The 23,934-nt window shown below is 45.5% G+C and overlaps 1 protein-coding gene across 2 annotated transcripts; it reads right to left on the bottom strand.

Annotated features, from left to right (window-relative positions):
• Positions 1–7,629: 7,629 nt before the first annotated feature.
• Positions 7,630–23,595, bottom strand: LOC136483967 (protein DETOXIFICATION 40-like). 2 transcript variants are annotated; one of them, XM_066481141.1, is made up of 9 exons: positions 23,216–23,595; positions 18,775–19,406; positions 18,597–18,653; positions 18,243–18,481; positions 18,027–18,145; positions 17,850–17,936; positions 14,948–15,004; positions 10,225–10,329; positions 8,455–8,584 (listed from the first exon to the last, which is right to left on the bottom strand). In XM_066481141.1, the coding sequence occupies exons 1-8, from the start codon at positions 23,510–23,512 to the stop codon at positions 10,231–10,233; spliced, it is 1,587 nt and encodes a 528-aa protein (XP_066337238.1). In that variant the 5' UTR covers positions 23,513–23,595; the 3' UTR covers positions 8,455–8,584; positions 10,225–10,230. The 2 variants fall into 2 exon arrangements, with proteins under 2 accessions (XP_066337232.1, XP_066337238.1); XM_066481135.1 differs by lacking the exon at positions 10,225–10,329 and having other exon boundaries at positions 7,630–8,584.
• Between the last annotated feature and the right edge of the window lie 339 nt (positions 23,596–23,934).

Genomic DNA, 23,934 nt, shown 5'->3' with positions numbered 1-23,934 from the left:
TTTATTATCAAGTATTATCAAGTTATGCTTAAGCTCCCATTTATACCCACATGATCAGATATCAGAATCATTTGCATCATATTATCATCGTATACCATCATAAATGAACCACAATGAGTAACCAATTATTCTGTGAGTTTTTCGGGCCGCTCATGACACTGAGCATGGCTGTTATAACAGTTTGTATCCCTCTACAGAGGTGGTGCACATTCACCACGAGTCGTGATTCCCATATGCCTGGGTTAATTACTCCCATGTCACTGCCAAGGTGAGCGGGCAGGGTACACTATGAAGCCATTTCATAGGTTTCTCTAATAAGTTAGGGCCGCTAGGTTTCCTCGGTAGACAGATGTAGGAACCCCCCCTTTCCTATGGTACATATCCATCGCGACTATACACATAGGAACAGAGGCAGTCCTATACCCAACGTGGCAAGCCCCTTTTGCATCGTAAAGGTAACATCTAACAAGTTAGAAAAGGTTCTATTACTGAGCTAAAGTCAGAGCCATATGACTCTCACGGTTGCACTGTCAGTCCCAGCTTTTGCCGACAGATAAGTCCTTATGGAGGGCCAGGAGCAACATGATCAAAAGTCATTTGCACCTTCGCCCTATGGATCAGTTGTTATCATTCATGTTATACTTTTAGTTCCACAGAACCATTAACCATTGTGTAGATCATATTCAGTTAGAGCACTAGCAATCTACCCATATGCAATTAACCCATAGGAGTCAAGGGAACATGTCATCAAATGACTAGAATGTCCTTATGGTTATTAAAGTTAGACACATGCACATGAGTAAATGATTAAAGTGAATAGGACATCAAGGTAGGCCCATGCTATACTTGTCATGGTTCACAAACTCCTGCTGATCCTGCTGGTCGTCGAAGAACTCTTGATCTCCAATGTTCTCCTCACCGTCTGAACACGACCAACACGGCAACACACAACATTCTAGGAACATTCATGCAAAGCAAACAATCCTATGGTTAGAACAGTACACCAACAGTATAGAAAACAAGATAAAATGTTTATGAAAATAATCTACGTCTCGCTACGATCACGTCAACGCGAGGTTCACGAAAATCGGAGCTAAAACACGAAAGTTATGAATTAAACAGGGTTTTCTATAGCACTTTATTTAGTTAAACCTAATCATGAAATTTAAAAGTTGCAAACTTGATTAACAGTGGTACTAACACGTAGATTATGAAATTACGAAGCTAACACAAATTGAACGGGTTAATTCGGAGCTAAAACGAAGTTTTTATGAGCAAAACAAATCTAGTGGCATTTCTGTAAATACTAAAAATATATTTTGGACTAAAACAGTGTACTTTACGTTTTCAAAATGAGAAAGCATACTCTGGAAACTGCGCTAGGGACGGTGGGTTCAAATAGGTGAAACCAGGAGGGCTCTTAAGCAAATCTGCCAGGGCGAAAGGGTATCGGCCATTTTGTGCCGTCGATCAAGCAAGGGACGTCCTGGATTAGAGAGGGGAAGAGAGAGAGAGAGGGGGGCACCAGCCGGAACAGTGGCCCGACGGCGGCGCTGCCATGGCCGACGGCAAGAACCTCGCCGGCGCATGGGAAACGAGGCCTAGAAGGCTCGGTTTGCGCATCCAAGAACACCGGGGGATAGAGGGGGTGAAGGAGACCACGGCCAGGCCGAGAATGGGGCCGGTGGACGCGTTTGGCGCAGTGGCGGCCATGGCCGATGGCGAGAGCACACGGGCGCACGCGGCTAAGGCTCTAGAAGCCTCAAAACGAGAAATAAATTGCACGGGGAGAGAGAGGGGAGAACGGCGAAGCTCACAGCGGGGAGAATCAATGTCGTCGGGGGCTCGGGGATGGCGGCCATGCGGAGGCGGACAGCGGACCACAGCAATCCTCGGCGTGGCGGTTTTTGGCTTCCACGGCTCGAGCGAGTGCGAAATGGGAGCGGGGATAGGCAGCAGGGGTGCGCGCGGGGGTCACGGCACCCTTTAGTAGAGGCCGGGGCACGGGGGGGATGCTCCCATGATGCAAGGTGGGCGCGGCGGCGGTTTCAGCTTGGACCCAGCGCGGCGGTTGCGGGAGGAGGGAGATGACGCCGACAGGTGGGGCCGGGTTGGCAGCGGTAGAGAGCGGGGCTGAGGCACGCGACAATGGCTGCCTGGCCGAGCTGGGCTGGCGTGTTGCTGGGCCGCGTGAGCTAGGGTGTGGGCGGTTGCGTGCGTAAGGATGGAGGGGAGCTGGGCCGGCGGCTGCCAGGGAAATGGCCTGCGGGCCGAAAGTGAGGAAGAGATGGAGAGAAAAGAAGAAATCCTTTTTTTTCTTTTTATTTTTAGAGTTTTTCAAAAGTATTTTTCAAATGGATTTGAATTCTTGTTTTCAAATTTGGTCAAACCAATCATCCCAAAAATGAATATGCAGCAGCATGTATGCATCAAGAGGTTACTAACCTTATATTTGATTTTAATTCCATAAAAATTATTGTTTCCCTAGGTTCAATGCTCACAAAAATTGCTTAAATAAATCAATTTGGCTATTTTAGAAAATGAAATTTTTTAGGGTGTGACAATTCTACCCCCCTTAAGATGAATCTCGTCCTAGAGATTCGGATGATTGCTTACTCAAACAGTTGGGGATAAGACTTTCTCAGATCCTCTTCTCTTTCCCAAGTAGCCTCATCCTCTGTATACCGATTCCACTGCACCTTGCACATCTTTATAGTTTGGCTTCTTGTAACTCTTTTTGTAGTTTCCAAGATCTTTATCAGATACTCTTCATATGTAAGATCTTCCTTAACAGCAAGCTCTTCTAAAGGAATCTGCTCTTTTGGCACCCTTAAACACTTTTTCAATTGAGAAACATGGAACACATCATGCACACCTGACAAACTTTCAGGCAGTTCCAATTGATAGGCTACTTCTCCATGTCTCTCTAGGATCTTAAAAGGTCCTATATACCTTGGTGCCAACTTTCCCTTCATATTGAATCTTTTCACACTTCTCATTGGTGACACCTTCAAGTACACATAATCTCCAACTTCGAAAGTCAGCTCTCTTCTACGAGTATCAGCGTAACTCTTCTATCGTGACTGAGCCACTCTTAAGTTGTCTCTAATCATTCTCACTTGTGCTTCCGCGTCTCTAAGGACATCGGGTCCAAACACTTGAGTTTCACCAGTCTGATTCCAGAACAAAGGCGTTCTACATTTACGTCCATACAACGCCTCGAAAGGTGCCATCTTGAAACTCTTCTGGTAACTGTTGTTGTACGAGAACTCTGCGTATGGCAGGCTCTTATCCCAACTATTACCATACTATAGTGCACAAGCTCTCAACATATCTTCCAAATTTTGGTTGATCCTTTCAGTCTGTCCATCAGTTTGTGGATGGCAAGCAGAACTAAAATTCAACTTTGTCCCTAAAGATCTATGTACTTTATGCTAGAATTGCGATGTAAACTGAGTGCCTCTATCCGACACAATTTTCTTGGGAACACCATGTAAGCACACTATTCTTTCCATGTACAACTCTGCTAACCTTGCACCTGTATAGATAGTCTTGACTGGTAAAAAGTGAGCAACCTTGGTTAGTCGATCCACTATTACCCATATTGAATCATAACCTCTTTGAGTGCGAGGAAAACCTACGATAAAATCCATACCAACTTATTCCCATTTCCATTCAGGAATCTTCATTGGTTGTAGCAACCCTACAGGTCTTTGATGCTCAGCTTTCACCCTTTGACAAGTGTCACACAAAGCCACATACCCTGCCACATCTCGCTTCAAACCATACCACCAATACTTCTCTTTGAGATCCAAATACATCTTGGTACTTCCGGGATGTATAGAATAAGCAGATTCATGTGCCTCTTGCAGAATTGCATCACGGATAGTCTTCACTTCAGGTACACATATTCTTTTTCCGAACCAAAGAGTACCATTCTCATCCATCCTGAATCCTGGTGCCTTTCCAAGCACTACATTCTCCGCTATCTCTTTTAGTTTTTCATCCCCCAATTGACCTTTGCGTATCTCTTGCTCCAATGTAGGCTCTATCACCAATTCCATTGCATTAGTGACAAAACTCAAGTTGAGATGCTCCATTTCAGCACACAACTCTGCTGACATAAATGTCATCCCAAGTCCATTAGCATAACTCTTCCTGCTAAGTGCACCAGCTATGACATTTGCTTTTCCTAGATGATAATGCACTTCCAAGTCATAGTCTTTGATTAATTCTAACCAACGACGTTGTCTTAGATTTAGATCTGACTGGGTAAAGATATACTTCAAACTCTTGTGATCTGTATAGATATCACTCTTATGCCCAATTAGATAATGTCTCCAGATTTTCAAAGCATGTACCACAGTTGCTAATTCCAAGTCATGAGTAGGGTAATTCAACCCATGCTTCCTCAATTGTCTAGATGCATATGCCACCACTCTTCCTTCTTGCATAAGCACACATCCAAGGCCCAAACGGGATGCATCACAATATATAGAGAAGTTCTTGCTTAAGTCAGGCAAAATCAATACTGGAGCTGTAGTCAATCTCTTTTTGCCTGGCATTTATCAGACCATACATACTTAGCATTCTTTTCCAACAGTGCTGTCATAGGCTTAGCAAGTTTGGAAAAACCTTCAATGAACCTCCTGTAATATCCAGCCAATCCCAAAAAGCTACGAATCTCACTACATTGATTGGTGGCTTCCAATTCAACACATCTTGTACTTTGCCTGGATCCACTGCTATTCCACCATTGGAGACAACATGACCCAGAAAAGAGACCTCCTTCAACCAAAACTCACACTTGCTCCGCTTAGTGTACAACTTATGTTCTCTAAGCTTTTGCAAGACCAACCTTATATGTTCAGCATGTTCTTCCTCGGTCTTGGAGAATATCAGTATGTCATCAATGAATACCACCACAAATTTATCAAGAAACTCCATGAACACCTTATTCATCAGATACATAAAGTATGCAGTTGCATTGGTCAATCCAAAAGACATAACGGTATACTCATACAAGCCATACCATGTAGTGAATGCTGTCTTGGGTATGTCTGAGTTTCAAATCTTAAGCTGATGGCATCCTGAGCGGAGATTAATCTTGGAGAACACATAGGCTCCTCTCAACTGATCAAACAAATCATCAATCCTAGGCAAAGGGTATTTATTCTTGATTGTAACCTCATTAAGTGAACGGTAATCCACACACATCCATTGACTACCATCCTTCTTATCCACAAAGATCACAGGTGCACCCCATGGGGAAGAACTAGGGCGTATGAAACCTTTTTCTTGCAACTCTTTTAGTTGTTTCTTAAGTTCCTCTAATTCATTAACCCCTATTCTATATGGACGTTTAGCTATTGGTGCAGTTCCAGGTAATAGTTCAATAATGAATTCAATGTCACAATCAGGTGGCATACCTAGCAAGTCATCAGGGAAGACATCCAGGAATTCCTCCACAACACGATCTTGTTCATTGGCATCACCATCCAACTGGTTCACTATGGCTATAGGCGGAGCTTGCACTACCACTTCTACATAGATTCTATCTCCATTGAGTGATGTCACAACCACAGATTTCTCCTGACACTGAATCACTGCCCGGTGTTGTTTCATCCAATCCATTCCTAGAATAAGATCAATTCCCGCTGTTCTCAACATAATTGGTTTCACTTTGAAGTCTACCCCCTTAAGGAAATGCTAGTTGAGGGACTCCAATATGAAGCGGGCATACTACCTCCCGGTGAATTTACTAGTATGGGGTTTTTCATGGCACACAAAGGTATGCTATGCATTCTAACAAAAGCTTGGGAAATAAATGAATGCGAAGCACCAGAATCAAAAGTACTGTAGCAGAGATAGAGTTGACGCTGAACGTACCCAACATGACCTCGGGCGTCTCCTGAGCTGCATCAGATGACACATAGTTCACCTTCGCAGTGTGAGGTGGTCGGGCGTTGAACTTTTGATTGCCAGTCTGGTTCTGAGGAGCTTGCTGGTTCTGCTTCTTTGGACACTGATGAGCATAGTGACCTACTTCTCCACAGCGGTAGCATGCATTGGGGTTATTGGGTGCACCACTCTTCACTGGAGCATTGTTGGGCATTCCCTGGCGTGTTGCTGGATTGCCAGTCTGTTGTGGGGGACGCTGGTTACCATACTGTTGCTAGTACTGAGGGCGTTGCTGGAACTGGTTACGCTGAGGATACTAACCACGGTTTCCCTGGTTACATTGTCCTTGATTCCTTTGCTGAAAACCCTGCTGGGGATAGGCACGCGGGTGGGTGTTACTTCCAGAAGCTTGCCCTCGAAGCCTCCTCTTCTTGGCTTCCATCTCTTTGCGCTTATCGTCAATCACAATAGCGTGGTTCACCAAAGATTGAAAGTTAGGGTAGGTGTTGGACATCAGCTGGAGCTGCAGGCCATCATAAAGTCCCTTGAGGAAATGATGTTGCTTCTCCTTATCCTTAGCTACATCATTTGGAGCATAACGTGACAGTTGAGCAAACTTGTCACGATACTCCGCCACAGTCATGGATCCTTGCTTAAGGGATCTGAATTCCTCTTGCTTTAATTCCACCAGTCCATCGGGGATATGATATGACTGGAAGTTGTCCTTGAATTCCTGCTAGGTGATAGCAGGAGCATTGTTGGGACATCCATACTAGAAAGAATCCCACCAATCCTGAGCTGCTCCCTGGAGTTGACCAGAAGCATACAACACCTTCTCAAGATCATTGCATTGTGCTATGTTAAGTTGCTTCTCCACAGCACGCAACCAATCATCTGCCTCCATAGGATTTGATGCATGGGTGAACACTGGTGGGCGACCCTTCATAAACTCTCCACGCTTATCTCTGACCTAAATAGGCAGTGGTCCTCTTGCAGGTTCGTTATCCAAGCGCTGCATCATGGCTTGCATTAACTGCGCTTGCATTCCCATCAATTATTCCATGGTCATAGGTGGCGGTGGTGGTGGATTTATGAGAGCATCACGTCCATGACCACGGCCTCGACCTCTTCCTCCTCTTGCGGCCATCTGTTTTCCAACAAATGCGCAAAATTTAGAGATTTCCCATTTATACAGAGCTTATAAAGATAAGGAACAATGCTGAAAATTTTCTGGACAAGATTCCAAAAATAGTAGTTCAGTAAATCTATCATAACTTGAGTTTCAGAGATTTAACAGAGGTGTACCAAGAACGGTTGGAAATCTTAGGAGATAAGATACAACTTTTATTTAGATCACTTTTACAGATTCTGACATACACATGGTCAAAAACAGCGCTAAACCGAATCTGTTCTGGGTTCTAGTCTGCGCAGGAACATCAACTTGTGACAGCTAGATCTCACAAACCTGAACAGCTTTTGACGTGATTCCAAAGACATTTGAAAGATACAGAAGTCTAGTTATCTCCACAAAAATTTCAGAATTTTTGGCAGCCCAGATTTTGAGATACAAAATAAAGAACACAGGCTGCTCCAGAAAACAACACAGCAGAGATAAGATAAAGCAAACCATCTGCATTAAGATTTCATCTAAACTTAAGGTTCCAATCTAGGGAAGTTGTGGACATGCCCACAAACTTCCAGCAAACAACCAAACTCCAAATCAATCAAGTTCACAAATTAAAACATCTAATCATCAAAGTTCACAAGGCCAGACAAGACTAGACATGAAACACGAACTAACAACGTCATAGCTTTAAAACAAGGCACCTAACATCTATGGGGCAGTGTCAATCATGGTGAACGACCGATGCTTCTTCTTGTAGATCGGTGGCTGCCCAAGTTGAGCATGTAGTTCATCAACTTGCTTCTAGAGGCGTCTCTCGGCCCTCTGTGATGCACGCAGCTATCCCTTGACTTCTTCATCCACCCCCTGCATGGCATGGACATGTTGCACTGTTGCTTCCAGAGTTGGGTCACTCTCTGGTGGTGCCAAGACCTACCAAACACCCTCATGATCATTGCGAGGAAGGAACCCGAAACGATCCTCCCTCATGGCCTCAAAGCGACGACCATGGTAGTAGATGTAGGCATCCTGCGCTGCATCTTCCATGCCATCCAATGCATGGGCCCTCCTGGCAGTGGCACGGTGGACAATCTCCACCTCATGTCCATTCTTAATGTCATTTCAAGCAGTGACAACCAGCTCTACCTTCCAAAAGGTTGCCTCCAAAGGATGCTGGTACTCTGCACAATGATAGCTGATGGAGGCGTGTAGATCGGGGTAGTAGTCATCCAGCACATGGGTGAGGAGGGTGTGGTAGTAGGCTATCTCAGGGGCTGGCTTGAAGTAATACTTGCACTTCTAGCCTATCTCCTCATCCACCACAGGGACAGCTGGGGATGGCACAAGTGTAGGTGAAGTAGCTGATGACTCCTCGGGTGTAGCTACAGCAGGATAGACCGGTGCAACAGCTAGAGTAGGAGCAGGTGCAGGTGTCGGGGTAGCCATCTCCTCATCGTCGGAGATGATCACAATCTCCTTCTCTGCCTGTGGAGCATGTGGGGTGAACAAGGCACGGTAGCCAGCAGTGCTGAGGCAGGCAGTCTTCGGGTTATGAGACATCTATAGATTTAAAGTGAGATAGAATTAGAATAAACAATTTTATATAATAGATTAAGGTATGAAAAGCATAAATGTTTTAATAAAATAACAAGAATAAGACAGTAAGCATGAAACCAGAGGAGCAAAGATGCTAAAACGACCGTTTCTAACTAGGCTTGCGTCCAACAGTCAACACGGCTCTGATACCAATTTGTCACACCCAATTTTAAGGATAAAATTGAATGCACTAAACTCATGTGTGCCCAAGGATCAGTCACACACACAAGCTGACAAATTATAAAAGAGTATCATCATAGTGTATCTTACATCACGATAATAACATAACTTGGTCTTACACATCACAGCGGAAAATAAAAGATAACTCTCTCTCGTGGAACTCCATCACAGGGAAGGTCAACTGGTTGACCACAAGCCTAATAATCCTTAGGAAACTCCTCATACATGTTGTCATCTATTACCCATCTGGGATTTTTATCCAAATATAGAAAGTAAACAAGCGTAAGTACTTCCCGTACCTAACAAGATAACATGGGGTTATGTAGCTCAAAAGGATGACACTGGTTTACTGTAGTTAGCACTTTTAGTACGTCAAGATTTTATTATCTAGTATTATCAAGTTATGCTTAAGCTCTCATTTATACCCACATGATCAGATATCAGAATTATTTGCATCATATTATCATCGTATACCATCATAAATGAACCACAATGAGTAACCAATTATTCTGTGAGTTTTCCGGGCCTTTCGTGACCATGAGCACGGCTGTTATAATAGTTTGTATCCCTCTACAGAGGTGGTGCACATTCACCGCGAGTCGTGATTCCCATATGCCCGGGTTAATTACTCCCATGTCACTGCCAAGGTGAGCGGTCAGGGTACACTATGAAGCCATTTCATAGGTTTCTCTAACAAGTTAGGGCCGCTAGGTTTCCTCGACAGGCAGATGTAGGAACCCCCCTTTCCTATGGCCACTGTTTGCCTAAACGGTCGTTTAGCCCGTTTAAACACCATGTAAACGCTACACGGTGGTACGCCGTTTCCGTTTAATCGTCCGTTTACCCCGTTTAATTGGCCGTTTAGCCCGTTTAATGGGACGTTTTGCCCGAATAATGGCTAAACGGTAGGTGACCGACTGTTTACCGTTTAGCGTTTAGGAAAACACTGCCTATGGCACATATCCATCGTAGCTATACACATAGGAACAGAGGCAGTCCTATACCCAACGTGGCAAGCCCCTTTTGCGTCGTAAAGGTAACCTCTAACAAGCTAGAAAAGGTCCTATTACTGAGCTAAAGTCAGAGCCATATGACTCTCACGGTTGCACTGTCAGTCCCAGCTTTTGCCGACAGATAAGTCCTTATGGAGGGCCGGGAGCAACATGATCAAAAGTCATTTGCACCTTCGCCCTATGGATCAGTTGTTATAATTCATGTTATACTTTTAGTTCCATAGAACCATTATGTAGATCATATTTAGTTAGAGCACTAGCAATCTACCCATATGCAATTAACCCATAGGAGTCAAGGGAACATGTCATCAAATGACTAGAATGTCCTTATGGTCATTAAAGTTAGACACATGCACATGAGTAAATGATTAAAGTGAATAGGACATCAAGGTAGGCCCATGCTATACTTGCCGTGGTTCACAAACTCCTGCTGATCCTGCTGGTCGTCGAAGAACTCTTGATCTCCAACGTTCTCTTCACCGTCTGAACACGACCAACACGGCAACACACAACATTCTAGGAACATTCATGCAAAGCAAACAATCCTACGGTTAGAACAGTACACCAAAAGTATAGAAAACAAGATAAAATGTTTATGAAAATAATCTACGTCTCGCTACGATCACGTCAACGCGAAGTTCACGAAAATCGGAGCTAAAACACGAAAGTTATGAATTAAACTGAGTTTTCTATAGCACTTTATTTAGTTAAACCTAATCATGAAATTTAAAAGTTGCAAACTTGATTAACAGTGGTACTAACACGTAGATTATGAAATTACGAAGCTAACGCAATTTGAACGGGTTAATTCGGAGCTAAAACGAAGTTTTATGAGCAAAACAAATCTAGTGGCATTTCTGTAAATACTGAAAACGTATTTTGGACTAAAACAGTGTACTTTACGTTTTCAAAATGAGAAAGCGTACTCTAGAAACTGCGCTAGGGACGGTGGGTTCAAATAGGTGAAACCAGGAGGGCTCTTAAGCAAATCTGCCAGGGCGAAAGGGTATCGGCCATTCTGTGCCGTCGATCAAGCAAGGGACGTCCTGGATTAGAGAGGGGAAGAGAGAGAGAGGGGGGCACCGGCAGGAACAGTGGCCCGACGGCGGCGCTGCCATGGCCGACGGCAAGAACCTCGCCGGCGCATGGGAAACGAGGCCTAGAAGGCTCGGTTTGCGCATCCAAGAACACCGGGGGATAGAGGGGGTGAAGGAGACCTCGGCCAGGCCGAGAATGGGGCCGGTGGACGCGTTTGGCGCAGTGGCGGCCATGGCCGACGGCGAGAGCACACGGGCGCACGCGGCTAAGGCTCTAGAAGCCTCAAAACGAGAAATAAATTGCACGGGGAGAGAGAGGGGAGAACGGCGAAGCTCACAGCGGGGAGAATCAACGTCGGCGGCGGCTCGGGGACGGCGGCCACGCGGAGACGGACGGCGGACCACGGCAATCCTCGGCGCAGTGGTTTTTGGCTTCCACGGCTCGAGTGAGTGCAAAATGGGAGCGGGGATAGGCAGCAGGGGTGCGCGTGGGGGTCACGGCACCCTTTAGTAGAGGCCGGGGCGCGGGGGGGGGGGGGGGGGGGGGGGGCGCTCCCACGATGCAAGGTGGGCGCGGCGGCGGTTTCGGCTTGGACCCGGCGCGGCGGTTGCGGGAGGAGGGAGACGACGACGCCGACAGGTGGGGCCGGGTTGGCAGCGACAGAGAGCGGGGCTAAGGCGTGCGGCAACGGCTGCCTGGCCGAGCTAGGCCGGCGTGTTACTGGGCCACGCGAACTAGGGTGCGGGCAGTTGCGTGCGCAAGGAAGGAGGGGAGCTGGGCCGGCGGCTGCCAGGGAAATGGCCTGCGGGCCAAAAGTGAGGAAGAGATGGAGAGAAAAGAAGAAATCCTTTTTTTCTTTTTATTTTTAGAGTTTTTCAAAAGTATTTTTCAAATGGATTTGAATTCTTGTTTTCAAATTTGGTCAAACCAATCATCCCAAGAATGAATATGCAGCAACATGTATGCATCAAGAGGTTACTAACCTTATATTTGATTTTAATTCCATAAAAATTATTGTTTCCCTAGGTTCAATGCTCACAAAAATTGCTTAAATAAATCAATTTGGCTATTTTAGAAAATGAAAATTTTCAGGGTGTGACAATTAAGCACTCCAATTTGGGGTTTTACAAACTAATAACGTCGACTGTTCAATGATAGATTGATCTAAAACAAAACCCTAAACCCTAACTTGGACGACGACTACTGAATATATAGTCTAAGGGGCATCCAAGGACCCCTATTCATGTCCCTAAGGAGTCCCAACATGTTACATGACCCAATGGCCCAAAAGATGATGACGTAACATCCTGACATATTCTGTATGTCAAATCATTTTGATGATTCCCATTGCTTCCTAAAGAGTTTTGATGTGGGACTAGTGCCATCTTAGCTTATGAAATTATCTTTCCATCCATAGGTATAATGTGCGACCTAGGCATCCATTTTAGTGCGGGCTGCTCCTAGAGTCCGAGATGGACTCGAACTTGGTTTGTATTAGGCCTCCAACTTGGCTTGGACGCCCTTTCTGGCCTTCTAAGGAGGTGTCCAAGGTGACGGTGTGCAAAGGCTTTCTTGGTGTGTTCTCCATCTCCTTGGGGGCATGCCCCAACTTAGGCCAGGATCCCAAGGATGAATATTGGGCCCATGACGATGACACAGCTCTCAGCATAAATAGTCACTACTACAGGAATCTTTTGCGAGGCGGTCAAAAATAGTTTTCCGAGGTGGGCACAACAAACGCCTCGGAGGAAAGGTCACGGTAAATGGTGGGTTTTCACAAGCGGGCAAAATGCCCACCTCAGTAAATGAAATTCACAAAATAAAAAAAACAAATCTAGCCCATGAGCCTAGTGGCCCATCGAGACCACCCATTGGGATCTGCCGCCGCTGGGAGCACCGCCGCTGGATCCAAGTCGGCCTCCCATAGCTGAATCTAGGCGCACGCTACCACATCTGTCCTCTCCGTCGTTGACACCGGAGCGTGACACTAGATCTATGCTCACCCTCCACTGTCGCCCGCCACCCTCCACTAGATCTGGCGCAAGAGGAGGTGGCACCCCTCTCCACACCATCCCTAGCCACCTGATCTATGCTTGATGGTAGGGTAGGAGGTGAAGGGGCGCTGAATCTGTGGTGGTGGCGTCGAATCCGAGGTAGTGGAGGTGCGCTGTCCTTGGGGAAGAAGGGGAAGGCCGCCGGATCTGGGGTGGTGGAGGTGCACTGTCCTTGGGGAAGAAGGGGAAGGCTACCACCTCCACATCGCTGCCTCCACCTCACCGTCGGTGGGGAAGAAGGGGAAGACCACCGCCGCTTCCACCCTGATGCTCCCCACCGAACGCCGGCCAGGGGCGCCACCGCCTAGGGGAGAGAGGATTCCCGTGCGTCGCCACATGGGGGAGAGAGGGGTGCGCCACCGCGTTGGGGAGAAGGATGGGCGGCACAGGGGAGAGGGAAGAGCTCGGGGGAGAGAGGGAGGGGCGTGAGGGAGACCGACGCTCGTAGGAGAGAAGGGCGCGGGGGAGCGCGCCGCTCGATCGGCTGAGGATAGGAAGAGAAATGAGTGAATGAAAACCCTAACTTCGTGTATTTATATCGTAGACGGTTACCGGGTCTCTCATGGGCCAGTTGGGCCTCAGCCTTTTTAGAGGCGGGCATTACCGCCTCAGTTAATGTATTAACCGAGTCGGTTGCGTTAGAACAACGGTTGCTAGGCCAGCTGCCCTGCCATGAATAACCGAGGCGGGCAACCGACCCAACTGCCTCGGAGGCCTTTTTCCAAACGCCTCGGTTAAGTTTTTGTGTAGTAGTGAGTGGCAACTTCTCATGATGGTTTAGAGGCCTTGCCGACATGATCTCTAGGTAAAACCAAGTCTATTTGAAATCTTATCAAATAAGCTTTCCATAGTGTACTCATTTGCCTCAATCACACTCTGTATGAAAGAGTTATGGCCTTCAGAATGAAGTAGTGTGTTGGACTGCCGACTGAATTGAATGTTCAACTTTGATGGACTTGCACTTTAAGATCGGTCTTGTTCCTGGCATATCCATGCTCCATCACCATCACTGTTGTTCTTAAGAACATTTGACATACCTATATTAAGTAGCAACAAATTCTTACTTATTATGTCATTGTGCAAACATAGAAATGAGCTCACCTTGTTTTTAACTTTCATGGGCATATCATGTGATGTCCTCAGTCACATATAGTCTTAATGACTCTTTGGCCACATTGATCCTCTGAGCTTGGTATGAGCATCCATTACTTAGTGTTCGAGGGACAAGGAGATCACTTCCTTGGTGGAGAAACGTCATAGTAGACGACAGGTGACCCAGAGAATCAGGTGTCGAGTGGCAAGTCATAGTGACTTGTGTCACTTGTATTTGTTGGTGGGAGACTTTGTGGCAAGCCTAATACCATGACCAAGAGCATATCCTTTGTGGAACTCTAAGGTGGACTAGGGGTTTTGTTTAGAAACATGTATCTCAAGATACATTGCCACATCTTAGGAGTTTGCCCCCTTTTGGCATAATCTCTTTACATACCACATTTATGTTTCCACATATGCTTCTTTCTTGACCTCTACCTTTCCAAGATTAGTTTAGGATACTTTATAGGATTGTTGTTGGTGGATTTGGTAAGTAAAGAACACTAGAAAATATATGTGCACACCTTGCTAGTTCGTTTGTTTCTTTCCTAGTGCGAGATCAAGTAGAGCCATAAAGTAAATCTTTAAGAACACAATTGACCTTGTCCCATTCTTGGATTGGCCTTTGCATTCCTTACATTACTTTTGTATAGTTCTATTAGACGACTATGTGGGTTTCTTTGAATTAGTTGTAATGATTTGACCTTCATTAATAAAGAAAAGTTGAAATAAGATCATTCATTTGTATGTTTTTTAAAAAGTAATGTTTTCAAACATCACTCATACTCTGTATGCACCAATCTTTGAAATCACTCTACTGACAACACTACACCAATAGCATGTGATGCTAATGGACACAACACCATATATGATGTTTGCACTGCAACAAAACATTATGAAGGAGGTCCACACAAATCATGGGTAATTCTCATGAGTTAATCTGAGGGTACCAAAAGAGGATGCTTCTTGTCCTCCCATTGGTTCAATCTCTTCCTGGCTTCTTCCACCTGGACACAAACATGGAAGAAAAGAACACAAATGCTATAAATTGAATTTGTTGTCTTTACAAAATAGTTCCATAAACTAGAAGAACACAAACTCTCAATTTCAACTATTTGATGAATGAAAGGATGGTTAACAACACATATGTGAGATATCTTATATTAGCCTCTTTTTTATGTTTTCCTACTAGTACGCTCAGATGATGGCTAAAACACACCTTCATGCAAAATGGGTTAAATCAAGATATATTTGGAGTAACTATGATTACGTGAAGTGAAGACGAAACCGTAAGTGGGTGTTTGGGAGTGTGTGGTCCACTTATTGTGTAGTGGATCTAAGCTATTTGGTGTAGCCTTTGTGTGGTGCATGGCATGACACATGTGCCGGTATTGCACTGATGGTCGCGTGTCCCATGAGGGAAAGTTCATGTTTTGCCCAGTTGTGGATGTGATAGGCCAACGAGGACGCCGGGCCCTTGAGGGGGGGGGGGGGTACTTGTGACATCTAGACTAGTTTGAATTTGGCCGATGGTGGCTTGAGATTTTAAAGGTTTGGTCTTGTTACCATGATTGTTGAGGATAGATTAGACCAACATATAATACTTTTGTAGCCCATAAAATTTCAAATATGGTAACGCTACGAGATGGCGTATAAGATGCCTAATGTGTTACCATCTATAAATAGCCTTAGACTCAGTTGTTTTGTCCATCACAATCTTTGCGGGATCATCGCTAGGTTAGGATTTGAATCACTTTGACTATTTGAGCCCCCTTATGCTGTCCTTATTTCTCCATGTTTCGGCATAAAATATATTATATTATGGTCTGAAACCAGCATTGTTTTTACTGCAGCCTAATTTCAGATTTGCATAAGTGGACCCTCATACTTTGAGGTATCATCCATGTAATATTATAATAACTAGCAATGTGGGTAGCTAGTTTTTTATTGTCACATTTGGATTTTCTACTTCAAAATAATTTCTGCAAAATACTTTTGTTTGTTTGTATGTAATTGTTATCTCTCTATATGCCCAATGCATCCATCAATACAAACTTCATATACCTATCGGCGACAAATTCGTTAGCTTAAATTTATTGTTGCCACCTTCTCCTCTTTCCCTTTTCAAGATCTTATCACATTGTTGTGCAATTCTTCCTGACACCAAATCAAAGTAGGCTTCAATTTTTTCTCTTGGTGAGCTCCATTCTTAATAAAACCATAGTCAAAATCTCTCAGAATTGTTGGTTCACTGGCTCTCTTACAAATTTAAATTTTGTATCATCTGTACTTTTTAACCGATCTATAGCTATCTATTTTCCCTAAAACATTGCTAGATTTATCTCAATGCTTCTTGTGCCTACTAGTGGCATTGCTGGCTCAAGTAGCCACAAACAAACTATGTATCCATCACTAATGCCACTCAGCTCTCAGGATGCTACCCATGTCACTATCACACTATTGGCCCTGTTTGGATACTCTAGCACAGCTAGAGGTTAGAGTTAGTTTCTAGCTCAGGACTAGCCCTGAACTAACTCTAGCCTAAGAGATGTTTGGATACAAGGGTTAAAATGATAATAAATGTGCTTTCCAAATCATTGGTGCCGGTGAAAGTAGAGAGAAAACAGTGGATCCCACCTCAAATAGCCCCAACTAGCCCAAATAATCACCTCTTTGGGGGGATAGTTTTTTAGGGTGGGCTAGTTGCAAATAACCCACTCTAGCCCTCCTGTTTGGCTACTTTAGGGCTAGTTGAGCTCCAACTAGCCCAAACTAGCTCTAACCCATGGATCCAAACAGGGCCATTGTCGGCATGTTGTGACCATGCTTGTTTTTGTTTGTGATTGACTTCTCATGAAGAAAAAAGGTGAGTGATTGCATTGCTCGCATGCATTCTTCTGATGCATGCACATTGGAGGATTGATATGGACCAACTGTACATATAGTAAGATATAAGAATCTGATATATGTTTTTCATGAGTTCATCATAATCTTGGCTCCCAGATCCTGTTATTTGCCTAGCTCACCACCAGGAAGGCTATTAGATTTGAGCCATGACCGTTGAAATTGACATGTTTTGTTTGGTTATTTCGCCTTCAATTCATTCATCGATATGGATGGTTACACCAAAACTTCAGGATAGGACCACAAAGAAAGAATGAATCAACAAGCTTAGGGCTATGGCAAGAGGACATATTGTTTGGGAAAGGAGCGGCAGAGGGATTGGAAGTGCTTGGATGATTTTTTTTTGTGTGTGTACCAAGACATGGTGTCTCACTTGGATAGCCCTCATGTGTTCATGTAATCCCTCCCATTAGCGTCCCTTTGGTTTTCTTGTTTTTTTTATTACCATGGAAAATTCAATTCTAATGCTAATTGGATTCTAAACTATTATACCTTTGCATACTTGTTTTATTTATTTTGTATTCATTATATGTTATTTTCCTATATCTTTTGGTAGACCTAGATAATTTCTAGACCTCTTGATACGTGGCTTTTGGTGTTTTCAAATCATGTTATGGTGAAGATGTTTGCACGTGTCTCTTTGCATTGTTGCCTTTTCAATGCGATTGAAGCTCCGGTGAGCAGCAAACAATGAAAGAGAGGACGATGACAGATTGGTCTTTGATGTACTCTTACTTTTTAGTGGCTGTTTTGTGTCAAGTTGTCACTCTTTTATACTGGCTATTGTTGTCCTCGATAAATTTCAGATATATGAGACGCTTTTGAGTGTCTTTACTAACAAAGATAATAGTGATTATAACGACCGTGGAAATAATTAACTTCTTGACTGATTCTCAGCAAATATAAGTATAGGGTCTCCGATCCGTTTATTGGCGCATATGTACATACCTCTTTGTCCCAGTCTGTCCTAAAAGTGATCCAGAACAAGATAAGCGTCTGCATGCATGTGCCACCGAGCATCCCAGTCCATATTCCCTGCAAGGATCGGAGCAGGTAAATTTGCTCTGCATCATGCTGCACATATGAGCATATGTATATGGTTAGTCACTAGAAACTGAAGTATACCTTCGCTCCAAGATGGAATTTGAAGCCGAGAAGAATGCCGAGAGGGATGCCCACGAAGTAGTAGCAACCGACGTTTATATACGCGACCAGTTTCTGCCAGCCACACCCGACAGCCACGCCTGGTGACCATACACGACAAAAAGAGTTTATTTGGACGCAGAGCAGAGGACCTTCTTCTTGCCGATCTATTGTCCGGGTGGCGGGTGCGGTACGTACCTGAGAGGACGGGCTGGATGCCGTTGAGGATGAGCGTTGTGGCGAGGAGAGGGCAGAGGTCGGAGACGGCGCGGGCGACCGTCTCTCCCTCGGTGAAGATGTAGCTGAGGTAGTCGCGGAAGACGAGGAACACCACCGCCATGGCCAGAGTGATCACGAACGACAGAGCGGTCACCACCACCACAGAGAACGCCGCCGCCCGCGGGTGCCCGGCTCCCAGCTCATTCCCAACTCTCACACTAGTAGTAGTTGTGAAGCAAACGCAGACGACAGTAGTGGTAGTTATATATGAAAACAGGAAGAACGTGTATGTATATAAATGTATATTCACAGATACTATGATTCAGTATTCACCTCGCAGCAGCATTGAACCCAATGGAGATCATGAACACCCATCCAGCAAGCGTCATGCTGCCCAATAACACAAAATCAAGGTTATTGATTCCACGTACATAACTGCTACATATGCATGCAAACCGAAGACAAACATCTTTTTGGAAATGCAGCAAGTTTTTTATGATCACCGTATTACCAGACTGTTAGAGAATCGAGGGCGAGCTGAGGGTTGTCGAGGAGGCCAGCGATGAGGATGAGGATCTGGAAGTACCACGTCTCAAGGCACAGCATCACAGCCGACGCCGTCGACAGCTTGAGGAACTCCGGCAAGCCCGAGAACGCCCGGCAGGAGAGCCCCGTCCACGTCCGGCGGCACCGCTCGCTGGTGACAATGTACAGGAACTGGGCGGCGACGATGATCCACCAGCTCAGGCTCAGCACCAGCGACGCGCCCAGGAGGCCCATGCCGAGCCTGTACACAACCAGCCACCCCAGCAGCAGGTGCACGGCCAGCGTGGCCGCGGAGATGTAGGCGCTGGGCGCCACGATGCTCTGCGCCTGCAGGAACTTCTGGATCGGGAAGTTGGCCGCATACGCGAAGACCTGCGGGATGAGGCCGTAGACGAAGACGGCCGCGGCCTTGGCGATCTCCGGAGACTCGCCGAGGAAGACGAGGATGGGCTCGGAGAAGGCGTACATGACACTGAGCGGCACGCCCACGGCGACGAGCAGGATGGTCGAGCGCTGCAGGTAGATGCCCAGCATTTCGTACCTGTGTGCGCCGTAGGCTTGGCCGCACAGGGTTTCCACGGCACTCCCCATGCCAAGCTGCACAGTTGTATTATATATATTTCAGAAAAAAAGCCACGCTTTACATTGAAAACTAGACACATTGGTACCAAGGAATATAAAAATGTAAGAAAAAGAAAATAAAAGGTGGCATCTCGAAAAACTGATTTTGTAGTAGTGACCACTAAATATTACTACTTTCCCGGTTTTGTAAGTGCAGTAATTGACATTTTCAACAGTGATGATATGGTCTGAAAAGAGAAAAAACCCATAAGGACAGTTGTCGTCGGTTCGTAATTAACCACGACAATAATCGGGTTGTTCGACATGGGTGGATGCGTGTGCCATCGGTGGCCTCGAGCACTCAAAACACTAAAAAACAGAAGGGATTTATCCTGGTTCAGGTCTCTAAGTCCTACATCCAACGGTGATGTTTTTCGTGTTAGGAATGCTCAATCGTGAGTTTTACAATGGAGTAAATCGAGAGAGGGTGTAGGGAAAGCTGCTTTGCTAATCTAGTTTTTTGATCGGGTCCTGTCTCGTTAGGTTCAATCCCCTTTTCTACCGAAGCTCATGCCTTCCCTTATATACTGATATAAAATGGATGCTTCGTCCTAGGGTTTCTCGCCCTGTCTTTGGTCTTCTTCTTCGTCTTGGCACCGCTGGGTCCTCGTTTGTGTCTTGTAGCTAGGGCCTAACAAAACCGCAATCACTTCCTAACGCAACTGCTAGCATGGTGCTGACAGTCAGGTGTTATCTGCCATAGTGGCACCTTCCCTGGGTGAGCCTTCTCATAGCTTCTTTATCACGCCAGGCTCCTCCCACTGTCCGGAGGGGCTACCAAGCGGGCCCGGAGCCCCCCGCCCCACTGCCGATGGGGTGGCCAACAACACCTCGCGGGAGCGGGACGACGGTGTGGGGCTTCTGCGCCTGTCAGGCTCTGGGTGCCTGATAGACTGCGGAGCTGGCTTCCGGGTTCACCTGGGGCAAATGGTCACCTTGAGCCAAAGTTGGGGACGACTATGGGGGTCTTGTCTCGGGTAGGACTCTCTTGGGTTGGGACTTCCCTGCGCCTTGGCCGAGCCCCAAAGCAAGAGACAGCTTCAGACAGGGGCAAGGCGTCTTGGCCTTTCCTCTTGACCGCCGAGGCCTTCTCGGGAGCTGGCCCTCATAGGCCCTACCAGGCCATCGATCTGCAGAACGCCCAAAGTGTATAGCCCCCGAGCACTGGCTGATTTGGAAATCAGTCGGGTTAGCCTCTTGTTTTATGCTTAACGGAAGAGCACTCCAGGTTTAGGAATGTTTAGTCTATTGGAAGAAGATTTCATTTAGCAAAAGAAAAGAAAAGGTGGGAGAAACCAAGGAACTCACTCCGACGCTAATTTTTTATTCAACAGTCTTATTCACGCATGGCAGCAATATTTTGATAGTAAAGTATGTCCCCATCTACTCAATCGTTTTCTCCCCCTGCACAAGAAATTGTCTCGGTGTAAACAACCCTATCACCATGGTCGAGTAAAACAAAATAACTTACGTTTCACAAATATATACAGAACAACATTGATTAGCTAGTGCATCCTTTTCAGATTACTACCTTTATCATATATATAATTGATAATTGAACCCATAGCTGACTGTATTGGCCCACGTACGATTGAATGTAAAAATATGTGTATTATATAGACTTCAGCTGGACTAGATACTATACAGGCAAAATATATTTAGGACATCAATTTCACTTTATTAGAAGATAATAATGTGTGTACCTAACGCATGGAAAGTTTGTGCAGTTGTCCAGTACGATGTCCGAGAGCACAACTGCCCAGTGCCACCAGCATAATCCGGACTGTAGCGTAGGTTTATATATATATATATATATATATATATATATATATATATATATATATATATATATATATATATATAAAGAGTAATACTACCCTCAGCTCTGTGCTAAATTATAAGTCGTTTTATCTTTTTTAGATACATAGTTTTTTTATGCATATAAATATATACGAGATGTCTAGAACATAATAAAAGTTGTATATCTAGAAAGCCAAAACGACCTGTAAATTAGAACCGATGGAATATATAGGAACCACATACCGGAGAAGATATGAATTAGTAGGAACTGTATGTGCGCATACTAATACTTGATATAAAATAAATATGTTTCCTTTTGCTCCGTAGTATATACGTGTCGTATTCCAAATTTTCAAACCCATTCTATGTGCATATGCGTGGCCGAGCGCTAGCCATGAACCAAACGATAGGTGCAAAGCATCTGTAGACAGTGAGACATCTATTATACACTATCAGGAACGGGAGCTTTGCCTTGTGCCCAGGGCACACGGCAAAGCCACTAAAACACTTGGCACTCGGCAAAGGGCACACGACAAAAATTTTAATGGTAAACTAACTTTGCTGGGTGTTTTTCTTCAGGCACTCGGAAATGACTTTGCCGAGTGCCCAAAAACCACTCGGCAAATATTTTCCGCAAAAAATAAAAAAACAATTGCCACCACCGGCCGCCACCCAACACGGCCGCCGCTAGCACACCCACGCACCACAACCACCACCACCACGCCAGCACCACGAAGCCCGCCGCCACGCTGCCCGCCGCCCGCCACCACCAGAGCCCAGATCCGGCCGCCACCGGCCTCCACCGGCCGGATCCGGGAGAGGGAGGGGCGGCGCCGGGGAAGAAGAAAGCCGGGGAGGGGCGGCGCCAGGGAAGAAGGGGAGAAGGAGGGAAGGGGCAGCGGCCCAGGAGAGGGAGGGAGGGGAGGGGCGCTGGGGGGCGGGTGCCCAGGAGGAAGAAGGGGAGGGGCGCTGGGGGCCGGGTGCCCGGGAGGAAGAAGGGGAGGGGGCGCTGGGGGCCAGGTGGTTAAGTAGATATTTTTTATTTGCCGAGTGTCCCAGATCGGGGCACTCGGCAAAGTTTTTTTCATTTTTTTTCTCCTTCTTTTCCAAAAAAAAATTTATTTCTTTGCCGAGTGTTTTAGATCTGAGCACTCGGCAAAGTTTTTTTTCATTTTTTTTTCTTCTCCTTCTTTTCTAGAAAAAAAGATTTTATTTCTGTGCCGAGTATTTTTTTTGACACTCGGCAAACCACCTCTTCGTCGAGTGTATTTTTTTTGACACTCGGCAAACCATCCTCTTTGCCGAGTGTTTTTTTTTGTCCAGTGTTTTTAGCGCAGCACTCGGCAAAGATCTTGTTCGTCGAGTACCCGAGAGAATACACTCGGCAAACATAAAACACTTGGCAAATTTGAGGATTCCGGTAGTGATAGCTTCATCAATTTTAAAATTTGTCACTTCACTCTCTTGAATGTGTTCATAGAGTTAGGTTACATGTGCTTGCGTGTATTTATAGAGATTAATTTATTATGTACTTTGATGCAAGCATTTGTGGTTGTACAGTGTTTTTGAAAAACAAAATGAAGGGCGAGAAATGTATGAAAATGATGCTGCTTTGTGGCTTCATATATATTATACACAATACGCTAATAATAATAATAATTGATGAGATGTTTTTCAGCATATAGATGCAGGTCTGAATTAATTGGGCTGTCATTTGTTTCGTAATACTCCCCCGTTCATGAAAGAATACAATTCTCGTATTGCTCGTTTTAATTCAGAATCTCTCTCACCCATGTCATATATATAGGAGTAGTAAGAATAAAGGGTGAACATAGTAGAAACTGCGCTCGATCTGTCGGAATGAAACAAATGCAACGGATCGGATGCATGGATCGATGCCGGCCGCGCCTTAATTAGAAGAGAGAACACTCGACCGATCTGATGATTCTGTGCAGAAGATGAGCAGCAAGTACGTATTCACATACCATGAGGCCGTAGGAGAAGACCTGGATGCCGTTGTTCCCGAGCGACGAGGCAGCGAGCTCCAGGTTGCCGAGGTGGCCCGAGAAGATCTGCGTGGAGATGGACAGCACGTTGTTGAGCACGTACACCACCACCGCCGGCGCCGCGATTGGCGCCAGCAGCCGGAGCTCTATCATGGCTGCCTTGGAGGCCCGGCGCGCCCATGGCGCCTCACGGTCGGCGAGGATGCCCTCCAGCCGCCCGCTCAGCTCATGGGACGACGACGACGTCCCGCCTTGACCATCGCCGCCGCCGGCCATATATCTTCTGCTTATTATCTAGCTTGAGCTCACTCACAAAATAGAGAGAGAGAGAGAGCGCGCCACAGATAGCTAAACAGCTAATGAATAGGACACACGCCCGACACACTTATTATCAGCGCTGAGCATTCTATTATTTCGTGTTTTTGTTTTTTGTGCTTGATGAGATGGTATGGTGAATCCGGCATCTGTAAATCGTTTTCCTATATTTCCTTCACCATGCTTAGTCTGGTCTCTGGTGTGATTAGTTCAAACTAGTACGTACTATTATTGTCCTCTCGTTGCTCTGTGCGTCAGAGATTGGCCTACTCTCGACCAGTATCTCTTTGGAAATTAAGGGGGTGTTTGATTCTTTAGTCGCTCCTAAAATTCATATCACATCAAATGTTTAGATACTAATAAGGAGCATTAAATATAGATTA

The sequence above is a fragment of the Miscanthus floridulus genome, chromosome 1, assembly GCF_019320115.1.
Source record: "Miscanthus floridulus cultivar M001 chromosome 1, ASM1932011v1, whole genome shotgun sequence".
NCBI lineage: Eukaryota > Viridiplantae > Streptophyta > Magnoliopsida > Poales > Poaceae > Miscanthus > Miscanthus floridulus.
The sequence above is the reverse complement of the archived record's forward strand: the minus strand, read 5'-3'. Positions and strand labels throughout refer to the sequence as shown.